We start from the raw sequence: 19,779 nt of genomic DNA on the forward strand, positions 1-19,779 counted from the left end.
TGAAGGTACCTTTACAGTCTGCCGGTACCAGTGGCCTGTTCAAAAGTCAGCAACATTTAGGTTGTAAAAATACACTTTTTCATTCGGTCATGTCACTTTGCATTAATTCCTGAAAATCAACTGAAGGGTTAATAAACTACATGATGGTAAATTTTTATATGTCGAGGGGTGCTATTTTTAAAATGGTATCACTTTTGGGAATTTTCCAATGTATATGACTCCTAAAGTCACTTCAAACTTGATAATTTTGTAAATTTCCATGAAAAAATGTAAAATTACTGCTACATTTTTAAACCTCCTAAAATGCTAACAAAATAAAATAACATTTTACAAATGGTGCTGATGTAAAGAAGACATGTGGGAAATGTTACTTATTAATGTTTTGCTATGGTATGATTATCTGAATTAAAGGGATAATTATGAAAAGTTTAAACATTGCTAAATGTTTTACATTTTTTCTAATTTCTGATATTTTTTATAAATAAACACAAAATATATCGACCTAAATTTACCATTATCATATAGTATAATGTGCCACGAAAAAACATTCTCAAAATCACTGGAATTTGTCAAAGCTTTCCAGAGTTATTAACACATAAAGAGACACTGGTCAGATTTTTTAAATTTGGTTCTGTCACTAAGGGGTTAATAAACATCCGGTAAAAATTCGTAAAACTCAGAAAATGCTGTAATGCCTTCAGAATCTCGGGACGGTCCCAATCGAGTACATAACGAACCTTCTCCGGATCCATCCGAAAACCCGAAGATAACAGCAGGTATCACAAAAACTGCACCTCCTGGACGATGAAAACACATTTCTCTAGACTGGCATAAAGCTTGTTATCCCTTAATATCTGAAGCACCTGTCTCACATGTCCCCGTTGTGTCCCCTGCTTCAAAACCGTTTTTCACCATTGCCTCCAGTCGTTGTCGAGCAGTGTAATTTCAATGCTAGAACTGCAACTTATCAAAAAAGACTTGAGGTAAAGATGTGAAGGATGAAAGAATAAGTTAGGCTCAGAATGGTATTTTCACACTGTGTGAGTCTATGAGGTTATAAAAAAAGGTTTTCACAGACAGACCGAATATGCAGATGAAAAAAAATCACAGCATGCACCAGTTTCTTCTGTGTGTTGGATGAAACTTGAATATTCAAGTCTTTGGCTGCGCAAAACAAATCAAACTGCATATGGAGCCTCAGTATAGCATCCGATTTTTACAGTCACATTGCAGTTCTATAATGTAGGAAACGGTATTTCGTTTTGTACATTTTTAATAACCACATGAAACTCGGACGATTTTTTTTGTGTGAACTTTTTTCCCATTGATGTTAGGGTCGCTAAACAACAACATTCAAAATATGTGTAAAAACATAATCTATGAAAATTGAAACAAAACTTCATATTCTTAAATATGAAGTATGTATATCAATCTAACATTTTCACGTTTTTAGAACTTCCACTATCTGCTTCAACACAATGTGTGACTATACTGAATATGTTACATTTTAATTGTATAATTTTAATTAAAAAAAAAAAATTCTACATCACTAGAAAAAAGGATATTTATTTCATTCTACCATACTATGATATCATGGACAGATTTTACCCATATCTATTTGAGAAATGTATGACTGAAATACGATATTGGACAATGCTTGCCTGGGACTTGTCTCTTTATATAAATACCACTTTACTCAGGAGTCTGTTCCATTGACATGCAGCACGTAGGAACATTTGGACAAGAATCTCTGCGGACATCAACCTGTATCTGATTTCTGGAGGTTACCATCAGGGTACTGCTCAATTAAAGCATTCTACAAATGAGCTCTTCTCCACAACTTCCATTGTAACAATTTTCTACATTGCCCTGAGCAACAAGCATAAAAGCGATTGTGAAAGAGACGTGAATTCTCCGCAGCCTGAAAATCCCAGCCATCTGACGTAGACGGATTTATAGGTTTAGTGGAAATTGCTTTCCCCTGCATCCAGATTAAATACTGAGTGGCGCTTCCTTTCTGTATGGGTAAACATCCTTCTAATAATGAGATGACCCACCAATGTCTTCAAGAAAAAACAACATTTCGTCTTAGTGCTCACTCTGGGGACAATTTTTGGTCTGTAGTCTTGGAGGTATCATGCTGACTACCAGCTATCTTGGAATCTGCACTCTATTTGTAATTTGGGCATTGAGCCTGTTTGCTGAATGCAGATTTCATTTACAGACAAGAGTCATACCTGAGGTATATAAGCAAGGCAGGTGAGTACCAATGCGCTTTCTTCTTGCTGTGATAGTTACTAATAGTGTATTATTTATGACTCATAGGCTGTTTAGCCAAGATACGTCCTTTAAAATAACGATATTGACTACTTGATATATTCCTATTCATTTTGCGTTGAAAAACACTGTTTATCCAATTCTGTATATGCCAATCCTGATTTTATGCATCACCCTGTCTAAACACATTTTAGGATTTGACGTGCAGAGTTCCAAGCCATTGTTGTGATCTTGAGAATACCTTCATCTTCTGATGGACTTCAAATGAGGCTGATAGACAAGTCAATTTATAACAATGTGTTTTATTCTATATAGTAGGGGTGGAACCTGCTATTTCTGAGGGGGGGGGGGGTATGTGCACTAAGGGGTTAATACAAGCATGGCTTCATTGTGTAAACATAATAAATGCTTTGAAGCTTACCCACAATGCCTGCAGCTCTGACACAGATGTACAAGGGTGGGCGGTATTTAAAGTCTTACATTCATTAGATCGCTACCAGTGCCACATGAAACTTCATTGCAATGCAAGACCGCTCTGCTGCACGTTACTCATTGCAAAATAACTATTGTCAGCTGTCAGCTCAGATTATTGTATTCTAGATTTCATTTATCGCTGGAAATTCAGAAAAGTTTGATTCTCCTGCCTCAGCACTGCAGAAAAACTGCAGACTCTTATGGCTTGCTAGAACTTGAAACTTAAGATAAGTTCTCCAATATTTATGCTGTTAGGAATCAGAATGTTGTACTTAAAGATGTAACCTGGTACCTAAAATGTCCTTTCTAAATATTTTAAATATCATTTTAGAAGAGTCTCAAACGGGTTGCCACAGGAGGCTGGGGCTGCACTCACTTCCCCACTCACTATCTCTACTCCTGGAACAGGACATCATCAAGGGTCGGTGCTGCACTTACTTATTACAGTTACATTCAACACAGCCTTATGAATATGTCCTGGTTCCGAGGCACAGATTGAAGTTGTGTTAAAGATGAGTAAAGTGCTGACAATGTGCTTATGTCCCCCACACTGCATATTATAATAGTAAAACAAGACATCATCAAGTGGTGGAAATAGAAGCAGTGTGAGTGACACCATCAATGCCACACAGCTTCTATTACTGCCTTCTAATGAATCGTCATCAGGGAACGGTGATTGAACCAGGGTATGTAATACCAGCTCCCCTTCCCCCAATGATGATTCATTTGAGGGCAGTGATAGAAACTGTTGGGCGGCCCTGGTGTCACTATAGTCAATCTGCACATGTGCTGCCTCAGGGAATGACTGAACCTGCATGAGATCTTGGGAAGGAGAGTCAAAAGTGACCTGTCAGTCACTCACAGGATTCAGGCAGCAGAAGGAAAAATGGAGAGAGGTCAGAAAGCGACAAATGGATTGCCAAATACGGTACCAACCCAGCTGCACTTATTGTTGATTTGCCTAAAAATGTGTTAATGCATTTCTCAAAAAAGCATACAAGTATTTCTAAAACAAAGGTATAGAGTTAATCAACATTATCATGACTTTACATAGATGATATTCGTTTGGGATGTAAAAACCTGCTGACAGGTTTCCTTAACCCCTTAATGGCCGCTGATACACCCTTTAACTGCAGCAATTAAGGGTACTTATGCCTCAGTACCGCTTTTTAATGGGGCTGAGAAACAAGGGTGCAGCACCCCCAGAGTCAGAATTTCTCCAGAGTCTCGGCTACCGAGAGTAGCTGAGACCCAAGAGAACATGATTCAGGTCGTTTTTTACCGACCCCAGTGTTGCGATATTAACGGTACAACGGCAACCGAAAAAAAATAAAGCTCGATTTTGCATTTAATTTCTCTCTCATCTGATGTGATCGCACATCATAGAGAGAAATAGGGTTCCCGATCCACCCCGGGTACCGCTGATGTCCTTGCAACCCCCTGTGAAGTCCCCCAGGCCGTCGGCATCTTCTTCTGGGAAGAAAATGGTGGGTGCATGCGCAGTGCGCCTGCCGAGATCTGCGACCGGCAACAATAGGAAATTTTTCCTATTGGTTCATTTTGATCACAGTAATCAAAAGAAAAAAAAGTAAATAAAACCCCCTTTTATCACCCCCTTAGTTAGGTAAAAATAATACAATAAAAAAAAAATATTTATTTCAATTTTTCCATTAGGGTTAGATTTGGGCTAAAGTAAGTTGGGCTAAAGTGAGTTGGGCTAAAGTTAGGGTTAGGGTTGGGCTAAAACTAGAGTTGGGGTTGGGCTAAAGCTAAGCTTAGGCTTGGGCTAAATCTAGGGTTGGGGTTGGGCTAAAGCTAGGGTTAGGGTTGGGCTAGGGTTAGGGTTGAGGCTAGGGTTAGGGATGTGACTAAAGTTAGGGTTGGGCTAAAGTTGGGGTTGGACTAGGGTTAGGGGTGTGGTTATGGTTTACAATTAGGGTTGGGATTAGGGTTAGGGGTGTGTTAGGGTTAGGTTTGTGGTTAGGATTATGGTTAGGGTTGGGATTAGGGTTAGGGGTGTGTTATGGTTAGGGTTGTGGTTAGGGTTGGGATTAGGGTTAGGGGTGTGTTGGGGTTAGGGTTGGAGTTAGAATGGGTTGGATGGACCACTGTTTAGCTACATCAGGGGGTCTCCAAACATGACATGGCACCCACCATTGATTCCAGACAATTTTGCGTTCAAAAGGTCAAACAGTGCTCCCTCCATTCTGAGCCCTGCACAACAAATTTTTGGTCAATTTTCTCCTGATATCCTTGTGAAAATAAAAAATTTGGTTCCAAAGTAAATTTTTTGAGAAAAAAGTAAAATGTTCATTTTTTCCTTCCACGTTGCTTTAGTTCTCGGGAAGCACCTGAAGGGTTAATAAACTTCTTGAATGTGGTTTTGCGCACCTTGAGGTGCCACTTTTGGGTATTTTCTGTTATATTGACCCCCAAACTCACTTTAAACCTCCCAAAATCACTTGGGGTTGTCCCTAAAAAAATGGTTTTGTAAATTTTGTTGGAAAAATGATAAATCGCTGGTCAACGTCCTAACAAAAAAAACTAATGTTTCCAAAATTGCGCTGATGTAAAGTAGACATGTGGGAAATGTTAGTTATTAACTATGTTGTGTGGCACCACTCTCTGATTTAAGGGTACAAAAATTAAAGTTTTAAAATTGCTAAATTTTTAAAATTGTTGCCAAATTTCAATTTTTTCATTAATACACGCAAGTTATATTGAAGAAATTTTACCACTAACATGAAGTACAATATAGCAAGTAATGGTAAACTGACTGAATAGAGAACTAGTCTGAACTGGTGCATAACTAAAAACAACTTACATAGCAAATAGATAAATGACTGCACTCAATTGTACTAAAGCAAATGAATGTGTGATACATGAAATGTGAATAGCATAATGGCTTGTGAAATCTATGAAAAAACACATGAGATGCTTAGCACAAAATTTGGCCAAAAAATGTGAGCCCATCCACCAACGTCATGGTAATCTCATGAATCGGATGGGTCCCTGACCTAACTGCCTAGTGTGAACACACCGGTCGGGAGTTGTAGCGTGCCACTGAGCATCACATGTGTGGAGACAGCGCATACACTGGTAATATGTACTAGGCAAAGGATACTGGCTTTATATTATGGTACAAAATACATTTCATTACAGGCATGATTGCAGCTTTGGTATGTGCCATCATATGGCTTTACTGTGATTCAATAGCTGCACGTGTATTTCAGAGTTGTTGATTATGCCTTTTGCAAATACATTACTGTACCAGTTTATGCTTGATGATCTCAGCGATATCAATATAGTCTGACATGTTCCTGTGCATTGACGCAGACTGCTCCAGTTTAATCTCCTAATGTGTATGTGTTCTATGGTGTGAGGCACTCTGTTTTTAAGGATTTTGTATGTACGCTTTTATATTGTTGAAATAAAATGTCACTGTCAAGATGAGTTATGGGCAGTCATTTTCTCTGATCTGGCACCTTGCCACTGTAGGGCCTTTTTTGACTTACGGGCAGGATTAGTTTTTTCATACTTCTTTATATTTACTCCCCTGATGAATCCCCACCATTGGGGAAGAAAGGCGTAGGGAGTATTTAACCCCATATCATTGGAGGCATCAATATAGGGTCCACTTGGGGCCTGTCCTTGTTAGGACACAAGCAATACTGGGGCACAACAGGGAGTCTAGGAAATCATTACATACTGCTTATGTCTCTCTCTCCATATACAAGGGGCGATCCAAAAGTAATGATAATCAATACTAAACACAATGAATATAGTCAAAAAAAATGTTTATTTTTTTACATAGTCTCCTATCAAGTCTATACATTTAGTCCATCTCTTTTCTAAACTTAGAATTCCCTTAGAAAAAAATTCTTGATCTTGACCCTCAAAAAAATCCCCAACAGCGGTTATCACGTCGCTATTGTCATCAAATTTCTTGCCCCGGAGGTGTTCCTTGAGTCGAGGAAAGAGAAAGAAGTCACTGAGGGCTAGATCTGGCCAATAGGGGGGTGTTCCACCAGTTCAAAGCCCGCATCTTGAATGGTAGCCATGGCAACTGCAGCTTTGTGAGCCGGCGCGTTATCTTGGTGAAACAGCACTCCAGCCCGCAGTTTGCCGTGCCTTTTCTCCTTGATAGCCTCCCACAATCTTCTTATTTGTTCTGCGTAGTAGGAGCCCGTAATAGTGGCTCCCTTCTCCAAATAGTCCACCATAATAATTCCTTCATCGTCCCAAAAAACGGACGCCATAACCTTCCCTGCTGAGCTTGACACTTTGAATTTCTTCGGCGTTGGTTCGTCGGCTCGTTTCCACGTCATCGATTGTTGTTTAGTTTCGGGATCAAAGTGGTGGATCCAGGTCTTGTCCATGGTCAAAAAACGTGACAAAAAATTTTCCTTGTCTGCTTGGAACTTTTCGAGATTTGCTATTGAAATGTCAACTCGTTTCTTCTTTTGCTCGTCGGTTAACATTTTTGGCTCCCAACGCGCGGAGACCTTTCTCATATGCAATTCTTTTGCAAGGATTCTTTGAATACTGCCATATGAGATCCCTGGGACCTCAGCTACATGCCTGATAGTCACTCTTCGATCTGCCAATACAACTTCTTCAACTTTTTTCACGTTTCATTGAGGGACGTGGATGGGCGTCCTTGACGATGTTCATCTTCCGTCGATGTTCTTCCCAGCTTAAATTCCTTGGCCCAGCATGCAACTGTGGAATATGGAGGAGAAGAGTCCCCCAATGTTTCCACCAAGTCGCTGTGTATGTCTTTGGTAGTCATTTTTTTCAAGCAGAGGTATTTGATGACAGCTCTGAGCTCCTTTTTTTCCATTTTGATGTTCACTCCTCGGCAGTTCATATTCAAATGAATGTAGCTCCAAAGAATCGTGGTCTATTTAAGTGATTTTTTTTCCTGGACTAGTGGGTACCTAAGAGAGAAGAAAACATTTTATTTTAATTTCTGTGTGCAATAGAAATAACTGATTATCATTACTTTTGGATCGCCCCTCGTATATTCCACTTTTTCTTGTGTGGATCCATTTCTCGGCGAGGTACTTCCAGAAGGAGGCCGGGATCTTTTGTCTGTCAACAGTGGTGAGACCAAACCATTTTTTAATGAGCACTGGTTTGTACGAGTACTTTATTTGGTTTGTTTGTGATATTTGTCCTTTTAATAACTGATTAAAGGTTATGTTTTAGTATTTGGGGACCCCTCCAGGCTGTATTTGTTATTTAACCCCTGAGGGTATTTTGAATGGTGGTGAGAACCTCAACTTTACAAGATAAATCTCTGCAACAGAGAAGAAAAGTTAAAAAACACACAAAAAATAAACAAATTGTTTTATTCAGCTAATCAGTCACTATTCCATGATTGGTCTAATTTAACATGCTCAAACTGGTGAAAAGTCCTCTTTAAAAACCTCCGGGGTTTTGGGACACTAGATAGGGCCAATGTTGGGGCCCGACTAATATTTGTTGTCACAGGACAAGCCTATTCTTTTCTCTCTTTCAATTTTGTAAAATTGTGGAACAGTTTTATATTACTCATGATTCTGTGCCTAATCCCCCTTGTTTCTGTCTTGTCTTTGTCTCGTCTTAAATGTATCAACATTTATAACTCTCTCATATAATATTAACCCCTTTACCCCCAAGGGTGGTTTGCACGTTATGGACCGGGCCAATTTTTACAATTCTGACCACTGTCCCTTTATGAGGTTATAACTCTGGAATGCTTCAACGGATCCCGGTGATTCTGACATTGTTTTCTCGTCACATATTGTACTTCAAGATAGTGGTAAAATTTCTTTAATATTACCTGCGTTTATTTGTGAAAAAAATGGAAATTTGGCGAAAATTTAGAAAATTTCACAATTTTCCAACTTTGAATTTTTATGCAATTAAATCACCAGAGATATGTCACACAAAATCAGCACAATTTTGACCAAAATTTTTTTTTGTTAGGGAGTTATAAGGGTTAAAAGTTGACCAGCAATTTCTCATTTTTACAACACCATTTTTTTTTAGGGAACACATCTCATTTGAAGTCATTTTGAGGGGTCTATATGATAGAAAATACCCAAGTGTGACACCATTCTAAAAACTGCACCCCTCAAGGTTCTCAAAACCACATTCAAGAAGTTTATTAACCCTTCAGGTGCTTCACAGGAATTTTTGGAATGTTTAAATAAAAATTAACATTTAACTTTTTTTCACAAAACATTTACTTCAATTTGTTTCATTTTACCAAGGGTTACAGGAGAAAATGGACCCCAAACGTTGTTGTACAATTTGTCCTGAGTACGCTGATACCCCATATGTGGGGGTTAACCACAGTTTGGGCGCATGGCAGAGCTCGGAAGGGAAGGAGCGCCATTTGACTTTTCAATGCAAAATTGACAGGAATTGAGATGGGACGCCATGTTGCGTTTGGAGAGCCACTGATGTGCCTAAACATTGAAACCCCCCACAAGTGACACCATTTTGGAAAGTAGACCCCCTAAGGAACTTATCTAGAGGTGTGGTGAGCACTTTGACCCACCAAGTGCTTCACAGAAGTTTATAATGCAGAACCGTAAAAATAAAAAATCTTTTTTTTTCACAAAAATTATCTTTTCGCCCCCAATTTTTTATTTTCCCAATGGTAAGAGAAGAAATTGGACCACAAAAGTTGTTGCGTTGTTGCACAATTTGTCCTGAGTACTATGATACCCCATATGTGGGGGTAAACCACTGTTTGGGCGCATGGGAGAGCTCGGAAGGGAAGGAGCGCCGTTTGACCTTTCAATGCAAATTTGACAGGAATTGTGATGGGACGCCATGTTGCGTTTGGAGAGCCACTGATGTGCCTAAACATTGAAACCCCCCACAAGTGACACCATTTTGAAAAGTAGACCCCCTAAGGAACTTATCTAGATGTGTGGTGAGCACTTTGACCCAATAAGAGCTTCACAGAAGTTTATAATGCAGAGCCGTAAAAATAAAACAAAAATTTTATCCCACAAAAATAATTTTTTAGCCCCCAGTTTTGTATTTTTCCGAGGGTAACAGGAGAAATTGGACCCCAAAAGTTGTTGTGCAATTTGTCCTGAGTGCGCTGATACCCTATATGTGGGGGAGAACCAGCGTTTGGGCGCATGGGAGGGCTCGGAAGGGAAGGAGCGCCATTTGGAATACAGACTTAGATGGAATGGTCTGCAGACGTCACATTGTGTTTGCAGAGCCCCTAATGTACCTAAACAGTAGAAACCCCCCACAAGTGACCCCATATTGGAAACTAGACCCCCCAAGGAACTTATCCAGATGTGTTGTGAGAACTTTGAACCCCCAAGTATTTCACTACAGTTTATAACGCAGAGCCGTGAAAATAAAAAAAAAAATTTCCCCTCAAAATTATTTTTTAGCCCCCAGTTTTGTATTTTCTCGAGGGTAAAAGGTGAAATTGGACCCCAAAAGTTGTCCAATTTGTCCTGAGTGCGTTGATACCCCATATGTGGGGGGGAACCAGCGTTTGGGCGCATGGGAGGGCTCGGAAGGGAAGGAGCGCCATTTGGAATGCAGACTTAGATGGAATGGTCTGCAGGCGTCACATTGCGTTTGCAGAGCCCCTAATATACCTAAACAGTAGAAACCCCCCACAAGTGACCCCATATTGGAAACTAGACCCCCCCCACGAACTTATCTAGATGTGTTGTGAGAACTTTGAGCCCCCAAGTGTTTCACTACAGTTTATAACGCAGAGCCGTGAAAATAAAAAATCTCTTTTTTTCCCACAAAAATTATTTTTTAGCCCCCAGTTTTGTATTTTCCCAAGGGTAACAGGAGAAATTGGACCCCAAAAGTTGTTGTCCAATTTGTCCTGAGTACGCTGATACCCCATATGTTGGGGTAAACTCCTGTTTGGGCACACGGGAGAGCTCGGAAGGGAAGGAGCACTGTTTTACTTTTTCAATGCAGAATTGGATGGAATTGAGATCGGTCGCCATGTCGCGTTTGGAGAGCCCCTGATGTGTCTAAACAGTGGAAACCCCCAATTATAACTGAAACCCTAATCCAAACACACCCCTAACCCTAATCCCAACGGTAACCCTAACCACACATCTAACCCAGACACACCCCTAATCCTAATCCCAACTGCAAATGTAATCCAAACCCTAACCCTAACTTTAGCCCCAACCCTAACTGTAGCCTTAACCCTAACCCTAGCCCCAACCCTAGCCCTAACCCTAGCCCTAACCCTAGCCCCAACCCTAACCCTAACCCTAGCCCTAACCCTAGCCCTAGCCCTAACCCTAGCCCTAACCCTAACCCTAGCCCTAGCCCTAACCCTAGCCCTAACCCTAACCCTAGCCCTAACCCTAACCCTAATGGGCTTTTTTTCCCTAACTAAGGGGGTGATGAAGGGGGGTTTGATTTACTTTTATAGCGGGTTTTTTAGCGGACTTTTATGATTGGCAGCCGTCACACACTGAAAGACGCTTTTTATTGCAAAAAATCTTTTTTGCGTTACCACATTTTGAGAGCTATAATTTTTCCATATTTGAGTCCACAGAGTCATGTGAGGTCTTGTTTTTTGCAGGATGAGTTGATGTTTTTATTGGTAACATTTTCGGGCACGTGACATTTTTTGATCGCTTTTTAATCCAATTTTTGTGAGGCAGAATGACCAAAAACCAGCTATTCATGAATTTCTTTTGGGGGAGGCGTTTATACCGTTCCGCGTTTGGTAAAATTGATAAAGCAGTTTTATTCTTCGGGTCAGTACGATTACAGCGACACCACATTTATATCTTTTTTTATGTTTTGGCGCTTTTATACGATAAAAACTATTTTATGGAAAAAATAATTATTTTTGCATCGCTTTATTCTGAGGACTATAACTTTTTTATATTTTTGCTGATGTTGCTGTATGGCAGCTCGTTTTTTGCAGGACAAGATGACGCTTTCAGTGGTACCATGGTTATTTATATCTGTCTTTTTGATCGCGTGTTATTCCACTTTTTGTTCGGCGGTACGATAATAAAGCATTGTTTTTTGCCTCGTTTTTTTTTTTTTCTTACGGTGTTTACTGAAGGGGTTAACTAGTGGGACAGCTTTATAGGTCGGGTTGTTACGGACGCGACGATACTAAATATGTGTACTTTTATTGTTTTTTTTTTTAAATTTAGATAAAGAAATGTATTTATGGGAATAATATATATTTTTTTTTTCATTATTTAGGATTTTTTTTTTTTACACACTTGGAAATTTTTTTTTTTACTTTTTTACTTTGTCCCAGGGGGGGACAATACAGATCGGTGATCTGCCAGTTTGCACAGCACTCTGACAGATCACCGATCTGTCAAACAGCGCTGCAGCGTTACCAAGTACCTGCTCTGAGCAGGCACTTGGTAAGCCACCTCCCTCCCTGCAGGACCCGGATCCGCGGCCATCTTGGATCCGGGACTTGCTGCAGGGAGGAGGTAAGAGACCCCCGGAGCAACGTGATCACATCGCGTTGCTGCGGGGGTCTCAGGGAAGCCCGCAGGGAGCCCCCTCCCTGCGCGATGCTTCCCTGCACCGCCGGCACATCGCGATCATCTTTGATCGCGGTGTGCCGGGGGTTAATGTGCCGGGGGCGGTCTGTGACCACTCCTGGCACATAGTGCCGGATGTCAGCTGCAATAAGCAGCTGACACCCGGCCGCGATCGGCCGCGCTCCCCCCGTGAGCGCAGCCGATCGCGCTGGACGTAATATTCCGTCCTTGGGAATTAAGGCCCACCCCACATGGATGGAATATTACGTCCAATGGCAGAAAGGGGTTAAGGTGCTGTTGATATCTTTGTATTTACTGTAAATCCAGAGCTCCCATGTTGGGAGAACTTCGTGTTATTTTTCAAATAATAAAAATTTATTGAAACAAAAAAATAAAGACCTCTGGGACCAGAGTTCCTGAAACTTGAATCGAGGTTCTATGCTTCACCATACCTTTCTGTCCATCTTTACCAGAATAATATGCCATTTTCAAATTACATGTTTCCTATATCACATCATTTAATGTGTTGTGCCTTCCTCAGTATACCTTTCTAATTTACTATTTTTTCTCTTGCTTCATAACTTAGATTTCTTATTTAATCAGTCCAATTAGCTTATCTTGGATAGAAATGGTGACAGCAGGTCACCATTTACCGTAATTCATGATGTATGGTGGATGTGGTATTTACTATGACTGGTACTGGTATTGGGGAGTGTCTTTTGCCTCTCTGCATTAGTGGATCTTTTATGTGGACTATTATATTATCTGGGTCCTCCCCCTATTTTATGTCTGGGTTCACTCACATTTATTATTACTTATACATTATTTAAATAAATACATATTTTATATTAATTTATTAGATTGTCATATCCCTCTTTTTTGGGTCATTTGGGCTAATCTACACACGTGGTCAAAATTGTTGGTACTCCTCGTTTAATGACGGAAAAACCCACAATGGTCACAAAAATAACTTGAATCTGACAAAAGTAATCCTAAATAAAAGATCTATGAAAATGAACAAATGAAAGTCAGACATTGCTTTTCAACCATGCTTCCACAGAATTAAAAAAAAAAAAACTCCTGAAATAGGCCTGGACAGAAATGATGGTACTCTTAACTTAATGTTCTGTTGCACCACCTTTTGAGGCAATCACTGCAATCAAACAATTCTTGTAACTGTCAATGAGACTTCTGCACCTCTCGACAGGTATTTTAGCCCACTCCTCAAGAGCAAACTGCTCCAGGTGTCTCGTGTATGAAGGTTGCCTTTTCCAGATGGTATGTTTCGGCTCTTTCCAAAGATACTCAATAGGATTTAGGTCAGGGCTCATAGATGGCCACTTAAGAATAGTCCACTGCTTTCTTCTTAGCCATTCTTGGGTATTTTTAGCTGTGTGTTTTGGGTCATTATCCAACAGCAAGACCAACAATTCTGACCACGTGTGTATGACTTATATTATTAGGTCATATGGTTATGGACTTAGAGGAGACTTGTTCGGGTCAAGCAGGACAAGGACTGGACATTAGAGTAATGAATATCAGTACTGAGCTATGAGGAGTTAAAATTTAAGATTTTTAGTAACTACCACCATGTCTTTGAGAGATGCAGAAAAGGTGGATGGTTTCTACATGTGTAGTGCCAAATATGAAGAATGGAGATTGAGATTTGATGGTGTGGGAGAGCTTCACTGGTAACACTGTTAATTTTTGCAATTTCAAGGCAGTGGGCACACTTATCCAGCTTGACTCCCTCAACATTATTCAATGACATGCCATTTAATTTGTTTTACATTTATATTGCATCAGACCAATGAGCAGAAAAAACACCTCCAGGCTATGTAAGGGCTATGTGACCAAGAAGGAGAGGGATGGAGTCAGATGAGATTAGATGAAATACATCAAATGACATGGCCTCCACAATCACTCAACCTGAACCTTATTTAATAAAATCTCATAAAAAAGAAACAGCTTTACCAACACAAACTGTAATTATATACTGTACCAACAAAGTGCTCTTCTAGCTGATTGTGGAGTGGAGAATACTCAGAAAATTAAAAACTTACTTGGCTGCAGAAATTGTTAGTTGCTGGCAGACAGGGGCGGATCCATGTGACGCGGCATCAGACCGGGTGGTACATTAGATGACAAACAATGAATGGATATCTGTTGTGAGTTCTGTGGCAGAGCTCCCTCCTGTGGTCACGAGTGGTACTTCGGCTGATTCTCTCTGGGAGCTTCCGTTTGTGGAGGAAAGTGGTACTGCGGCTTCTGAGTTTCCTCCCTCAGGTGATCTTGTGAGGTCGTTAGGTGCTTCTCTACTTAACTCCACCTAATGCTTTGATCCTGGCTTCCTGTCAATGTTCCAGTTTTGGACTTGTTTTTCCCTGGATCATTCCTGTGGCCTGCTGCTCTGCATAGCTAAGTGCTTCTTTGCTATTTGTTTGCTATTTTTTCTGTCCAGCTTGTCTATTTGTTTTGCTGGAAGCTCTGGGACGCAAAGGGTGTACCTCTGTGCCGTTAGTTCGGTACGGAGGGTCTTTTTGCCCCCTTTGCGTGGTTTTCTTTAGGGTTTTGTGTAGACCGCAAAGTTATCTTTCCTATCCTCGCTCTGTTTAGAAAGTCGGGCCTCACTTTGCTGAATCTATTTCATCCCTACGTTTGTCTTTTCATCTTACTCACAGTCATTATATGTGGGGGGCTGCCTTTTCCTTTGGGGTATTTCTCTGAGGCAAGGTAGGCTTATTTTCTATCTTCAGGCTAGTTAGTTTCTCAGGCTGTGCCGAGTTGCATAGGCAGAGTTAAGCGCAATCCACGGCTGCCTCTAGTGTTGTTTGGAGAGGATTAGGGATTGCGGTCTGCAGAGTTCCCACGTCTCAGAGCTCGTTCTATGATTTTGGGTTATTGTCAGATCACTGTATGTGCTCTGACCGCTATGTCCATTGTGGTACTGAATTGCCTTTCATAACAGATATCTAGGTGATTGTAAGTATACAATGCTATATAATATGATGATTGCTATATATTAAGAGGATACAAATTTTAATGGGAGTAATTTAATAGTATGTAGTATACGCATATGTCTAGGAGGTGCCGAGCACCTCACTGTCAGATTGTGTGAGCGCATTGGCTTCTGTTAGAAAAATATGTAGAATTGAGAGTCCTCAGTGGTTGATACCTTTTATATCTTTCCTGTTGGCTTCTGTTAATAAGTGAGCTTGCTGACATTTCACCAGGCTGATAACAGAAGTGATGTCCACTGTTCTAATACATAGAGGAGATGCTGAGCTCCTCATGATCTCACACACTGATTACAGGCTAACTAAAGGTACCTTCACACATAACGATATCGTTAACGATATCGTTGCTATTTGTGACGTAGCAACGATATCGTTAATGAAATCGTTCTGTGTGACAGCGACCAACGATCAGGCCCCTGCTGGGAGATCGTTGGTCGCTGAATAAAGTCCAGAACTTTATTTCGTCGCTGGACTCCCTGGAGACATCGCTGGATCGGCGTGTGTGACACCGATCCAGCGATGTCTTCACTGGTAACCAGGGTAAACATCGGGTAACTAAGCGCAGGGCCGCGCTTAGTAACCCGATGTTTACCCTGGTTACCATGCTAAAAGTAAAAAAAACCAAATACTAGATACTTACCTAACGCTGTCTGTCCTCCAGCGCTGTGCTCTGCACTCCTCCTGTACTGTCTGTGAGCCGGAAAGCAGAGCGGTGACGTCACCGCTCTGCTTTCCGGCTCACAGACAGTACAGGAGGAGAGCAGAGAAGCAGAGCGCAGCGCTGGAGGACAGACAGCGGTAGGTAAGTATCTAGTGTTTGTTTTTTTTAACTTTTAGCATGGTATCCAGGGTAAACATCGGGTTACTAAGCGCGGCCCTGCGCTTAGTTACCCGATGTTTACCCTGGTTACCGGCATCGTTGGTCGCTGGAGAGCTGTCTGTGTGACAGCTCTCCAGCGACCAAACAGCGACGCTGCAGCGATCCGGATCGTTGTCGGTATCGCTGCAGCGTCGCTTAATGTGAAGGGGCCTTAAGCTTCACATGTAATTAATGCAAGAGCCGGGCATCTATTAGATTTAGACTGTGGATGCTTCGGGGCTTCTGTGTTTAGGCAAGTATAGGTAATGTTATTAGACCTTATATTAAAATATATAAATTATTATATATTCATTCCTGCCAACTTTTACAGATTATAAAGAGGAAATATGAAATAAATTAACTCGAGTATAAGTTGGTATACTGTATATGCAATGTGTAGGAGCATAATCACACTGGCCATTAAATAGACTAAACCTACAATAGAATCCAAATGAATACACACTCTGCTATATGCAAGGTGCCCATGACACTAGCTGTGGCGAGCTGCTTCTCCATAACGCCCTGGCACTTTCCAGAGAGTGTCTCAGTCCATAAGTGTTGTACTATATGAAACCAAACCAAATAGAACACTCTACATATGCTGCCCACGAGTTGAATACTCATAGTCCTCATATCATAGGCATATTAACATCAAATGGACACTCCTACTAGCACTATACAACCAAATAAATCAATGGAGTACTCAGTCCAAACAAATCTTCCTTTTTTCAAAACATGTAAAGTACTTTATTAAATAATTAATGAATACATTAGCACAAAGTATAATACAAAAACAGGGTAAGGGTAGTCACAGGTACCCGGCTCATACTGATAAAGTGCATAGTGCTCATAATCTACATGAGAAGCTCATCTCCCATTCATATCACATATAGCATCACAAGTATCCACACTGTGGTGGCATATCAATATGCAGTTAAATGCTAATATTTATTAGGGGGCTTACCCATAACAGCGTGGAGTGCCGGGCCCGTGTCACGCCGCCGTGTCACGGCGTGACACGGGCCCGGCACTCCACGCTGTTATGGGTAAGCCCCCTAATAAATATTAGCATTTAACTGCATATTGATATGCCACCACAGTGTGGATACTTGTGATGCTATATGTGATATGAATGGGAGATGAGCTTCTCATGTAGATTATGAGCACTATGCACTTTATCAGTATGAGCCGGGTACCTGTGACTACCCTTACCCTGTTTTTGTATTATACTTTGTGCTAATGTATTCATTAATTATTTAATAAAGTACTTTACATGTTTTGAAAAAAGGAAGATTTGTTTGGACTGAGTACTCCATTGATTTATTTGGTTGTAAAGTGTTGTACTATGTAAGATGCATTACACTCACTAGCAGGCCAGAGACCTTTGTTGCCTCCACATCCTCAGTTCTAGGACCATCCGCGCACATATCAGGGGACATCTGGTTCATTTTAGCAAGTTCAACTTTACTGGACAGATCAAGTACATCAGTCTTTAACACACAGTATTGGGCACAGCACCCTCTGTTTTTTGTTCCATCAACACAGTACATTTCAAGCTCAGAATATGCAGCGCCCCAGAGATCTGGTCGTTACAGTATGACACTCTGCCGCTAAGGAGAGTGATGGTACGTCTGATGGCACTGAAGGAATTCTACTGACCAGGTATCACCAGCACACATTACACTTCACACTACGGCCACTAGGGGGAGAAAAAGGCTTTATTTATTGGGCCACTCCTCACACTGGTAAAACTAGGGGTTGGGAAGGAAGTTAGGCAGAAGCTGACTGGGTTGGATTCAGGCAACATCCCGTGGCAGGAGGTGTTGCAGGGAGAAGACACAGGGGGGTCCCTGTCGGGCGTGGGAACCTGGCAGGCACCTAGCGAACAGAGCAGAATGTTACGGAACCGCGCCTGCACTACCTTGCGGCGGTATCCTAAGAAAGAGACACGAAGCGAAGGGTATTGTGGAACAGTGAGAAACGAGATCAAGCACAAAGGAGAGCCAGTAGGAGTCGTGCCGTGAGACCGAGGCAACATCCTACTGAGGCGCGTAGCCGGTGGCCGGAACACCGCGGAAGTAACTGACTCTAGGCCTTACTTCGAACTCCACAGGACAGTTAATTATAGGTTGGCTGTCTACCTTAAATTTCCTACGAAGACATAGGGGGCAACGCGTGGAGAGGGGCATCTCTAGGGTCCCGGAAGAGCTCCAAGCCTTCCCGTCATACGGGTGCGTCCTAGCCATAACATATCTGGGGGACGAGAAACTAGTAACATCTGGAACAAAAGAGAGAGAGACAATTAGAAAGAACGAACGAACGAGAACAGAAGTTGTGAGGACTATTCTGAATGCTCAGCAGGGTAGCACTACAACACACAGGGGCTAGTGGTAGGCAACGATTTCCACCTGCAAAGGGAACTCTGGATGTGCCCATCGGACCGGCCGATCTCAGAAAGCCCTGTTAATCGTGCTCTGGATTGTGGATCCTGAAGTCTTCAGTAAAGAGGTAAAGAGACTGCAACCTTGTGTCCTCGTTATTGTCTGCATCTCACACCATCGCCATCTACATCACTGGGAAGCTCTGGGGACACACTTCACCTGTGGGAAGGTATACCATCTAGCTGCCATTCCATCACCCCAGCGGACCCCAAGCAGCGTCGGTCATCCTGACCGAACACCACAGGTGGTGTCATGAAACCTTGATAGACTCCTATCACCCTTTATTGGACACCCTTTAGCAGGGTCATGGACCGGGTCCAGCCACCGTGACATCCCCAGAACTGAGCCAGCAGAGGACCGGTACCGAGTAACCTGTGGCCGTGTCTGGGGGTGACCCAACTTGGCGTCACGAACAGGATCGTACTTAAGCCTGAAGAATCAGGTCATTTGTGCCTTGGAACTGTGATTGAAACGTGTTTGAACTGTGATTTATTGCAAGGACTGTGTATTGCTATCTGCCGCAAGATTCCCGCCAAAACCGCCAAAGGAGAAGAAGGGCGTGAAAGTGGGTGTGAACAAACTGCAGAGCGCGAAAGAAAATGGCCGCCCAGTCTAAGTAATGTTGTATCCTGAGGGCGTGCCCGTCAGCCGCTGAGGTCCGCCTTCTCATCCTCTATGGAGGGTGGGGACGGAGCCGCCCCCGGAAAAGAGCCCGGGAAGAAGATCCAGAGGAGGGGACAAAGATGGCGACTTCCAGGACCCCGCATGGAGACATCCCGGCCCGGCGCAGGGCTGTATCACCCGTAGCAGCCCCGGAATCACCGACGCTGCAGGGATGGACCGGTGTGGAGCTGACTGGAGGAAAACCCGGTGGCCGGATGCCTGAGGGCTGGGTGGCCGCAGCCAAAGCCCGGCAGCTGGCGCATTACCGAGAGGCCCAAGCTCACGTGTGTTCCCGATTGGGCCACCCGATGGAGATTCGCCTTTCGTCCTTGTCTCCTCCTCCACCCGCTCCAACCGCGGTGGACCCCCGAACCCAGCCAGGGGATCATGCACCGCAGGAGCCGGACCTGTATTCTGAGATCTTCGTCAACCGGAGGGATGTGGAGTCCCATCTCAGAGAGGGCCATCCGGACCGGGATCTCTACCCGGGGGACGAGGTAACCTACACTCGACACTTTGGGGAA

General features: G+C 42.3%; 1 protein-coding gene across 1 annotated transcript in view; it reads left to right on the forward strand.

The window, feature by feature from the left end:
• The first annotated feature begins 1,985 nt into the window (after window positions 1–1,985).
• LOC138637573 (gamma-aminobutyric acid receptor subunit rho-1) overlaps window positions 1,986–19,779 on the forward strand; it is a 236,329-nt gene continuing 218,535 nt past the window's right edge. The window contains exon 1 of the mRNA XM_069726370.1: window positions 1,986–2,259. Coding sequence (XP_069582471.1) covers window positions 2,138–2,259 — 122 coding nt within the window. The 5' untranslated portion in view covers window positions 1,986–2,137. The remainder of the gene's footprint in view (window positions 2,260–19,779) is intronic.

The sequence above is a fragment of the Ranitomeya imitator genome, chromosome 5 (assembly GCF_032444005.1).
Source record: "Ranitomeya imitator isolate aRanImi1 chromosome 5, aRanImi1.pri, whole genome shotgun sequence".
In the NCBI taxonomy this organism is placed as follows: Eukaryota; Metazoa; Chordata; class Amphibia; order Anura; family Dendrobatidae; genus Ranitomeya; species Ranitomeya imitator.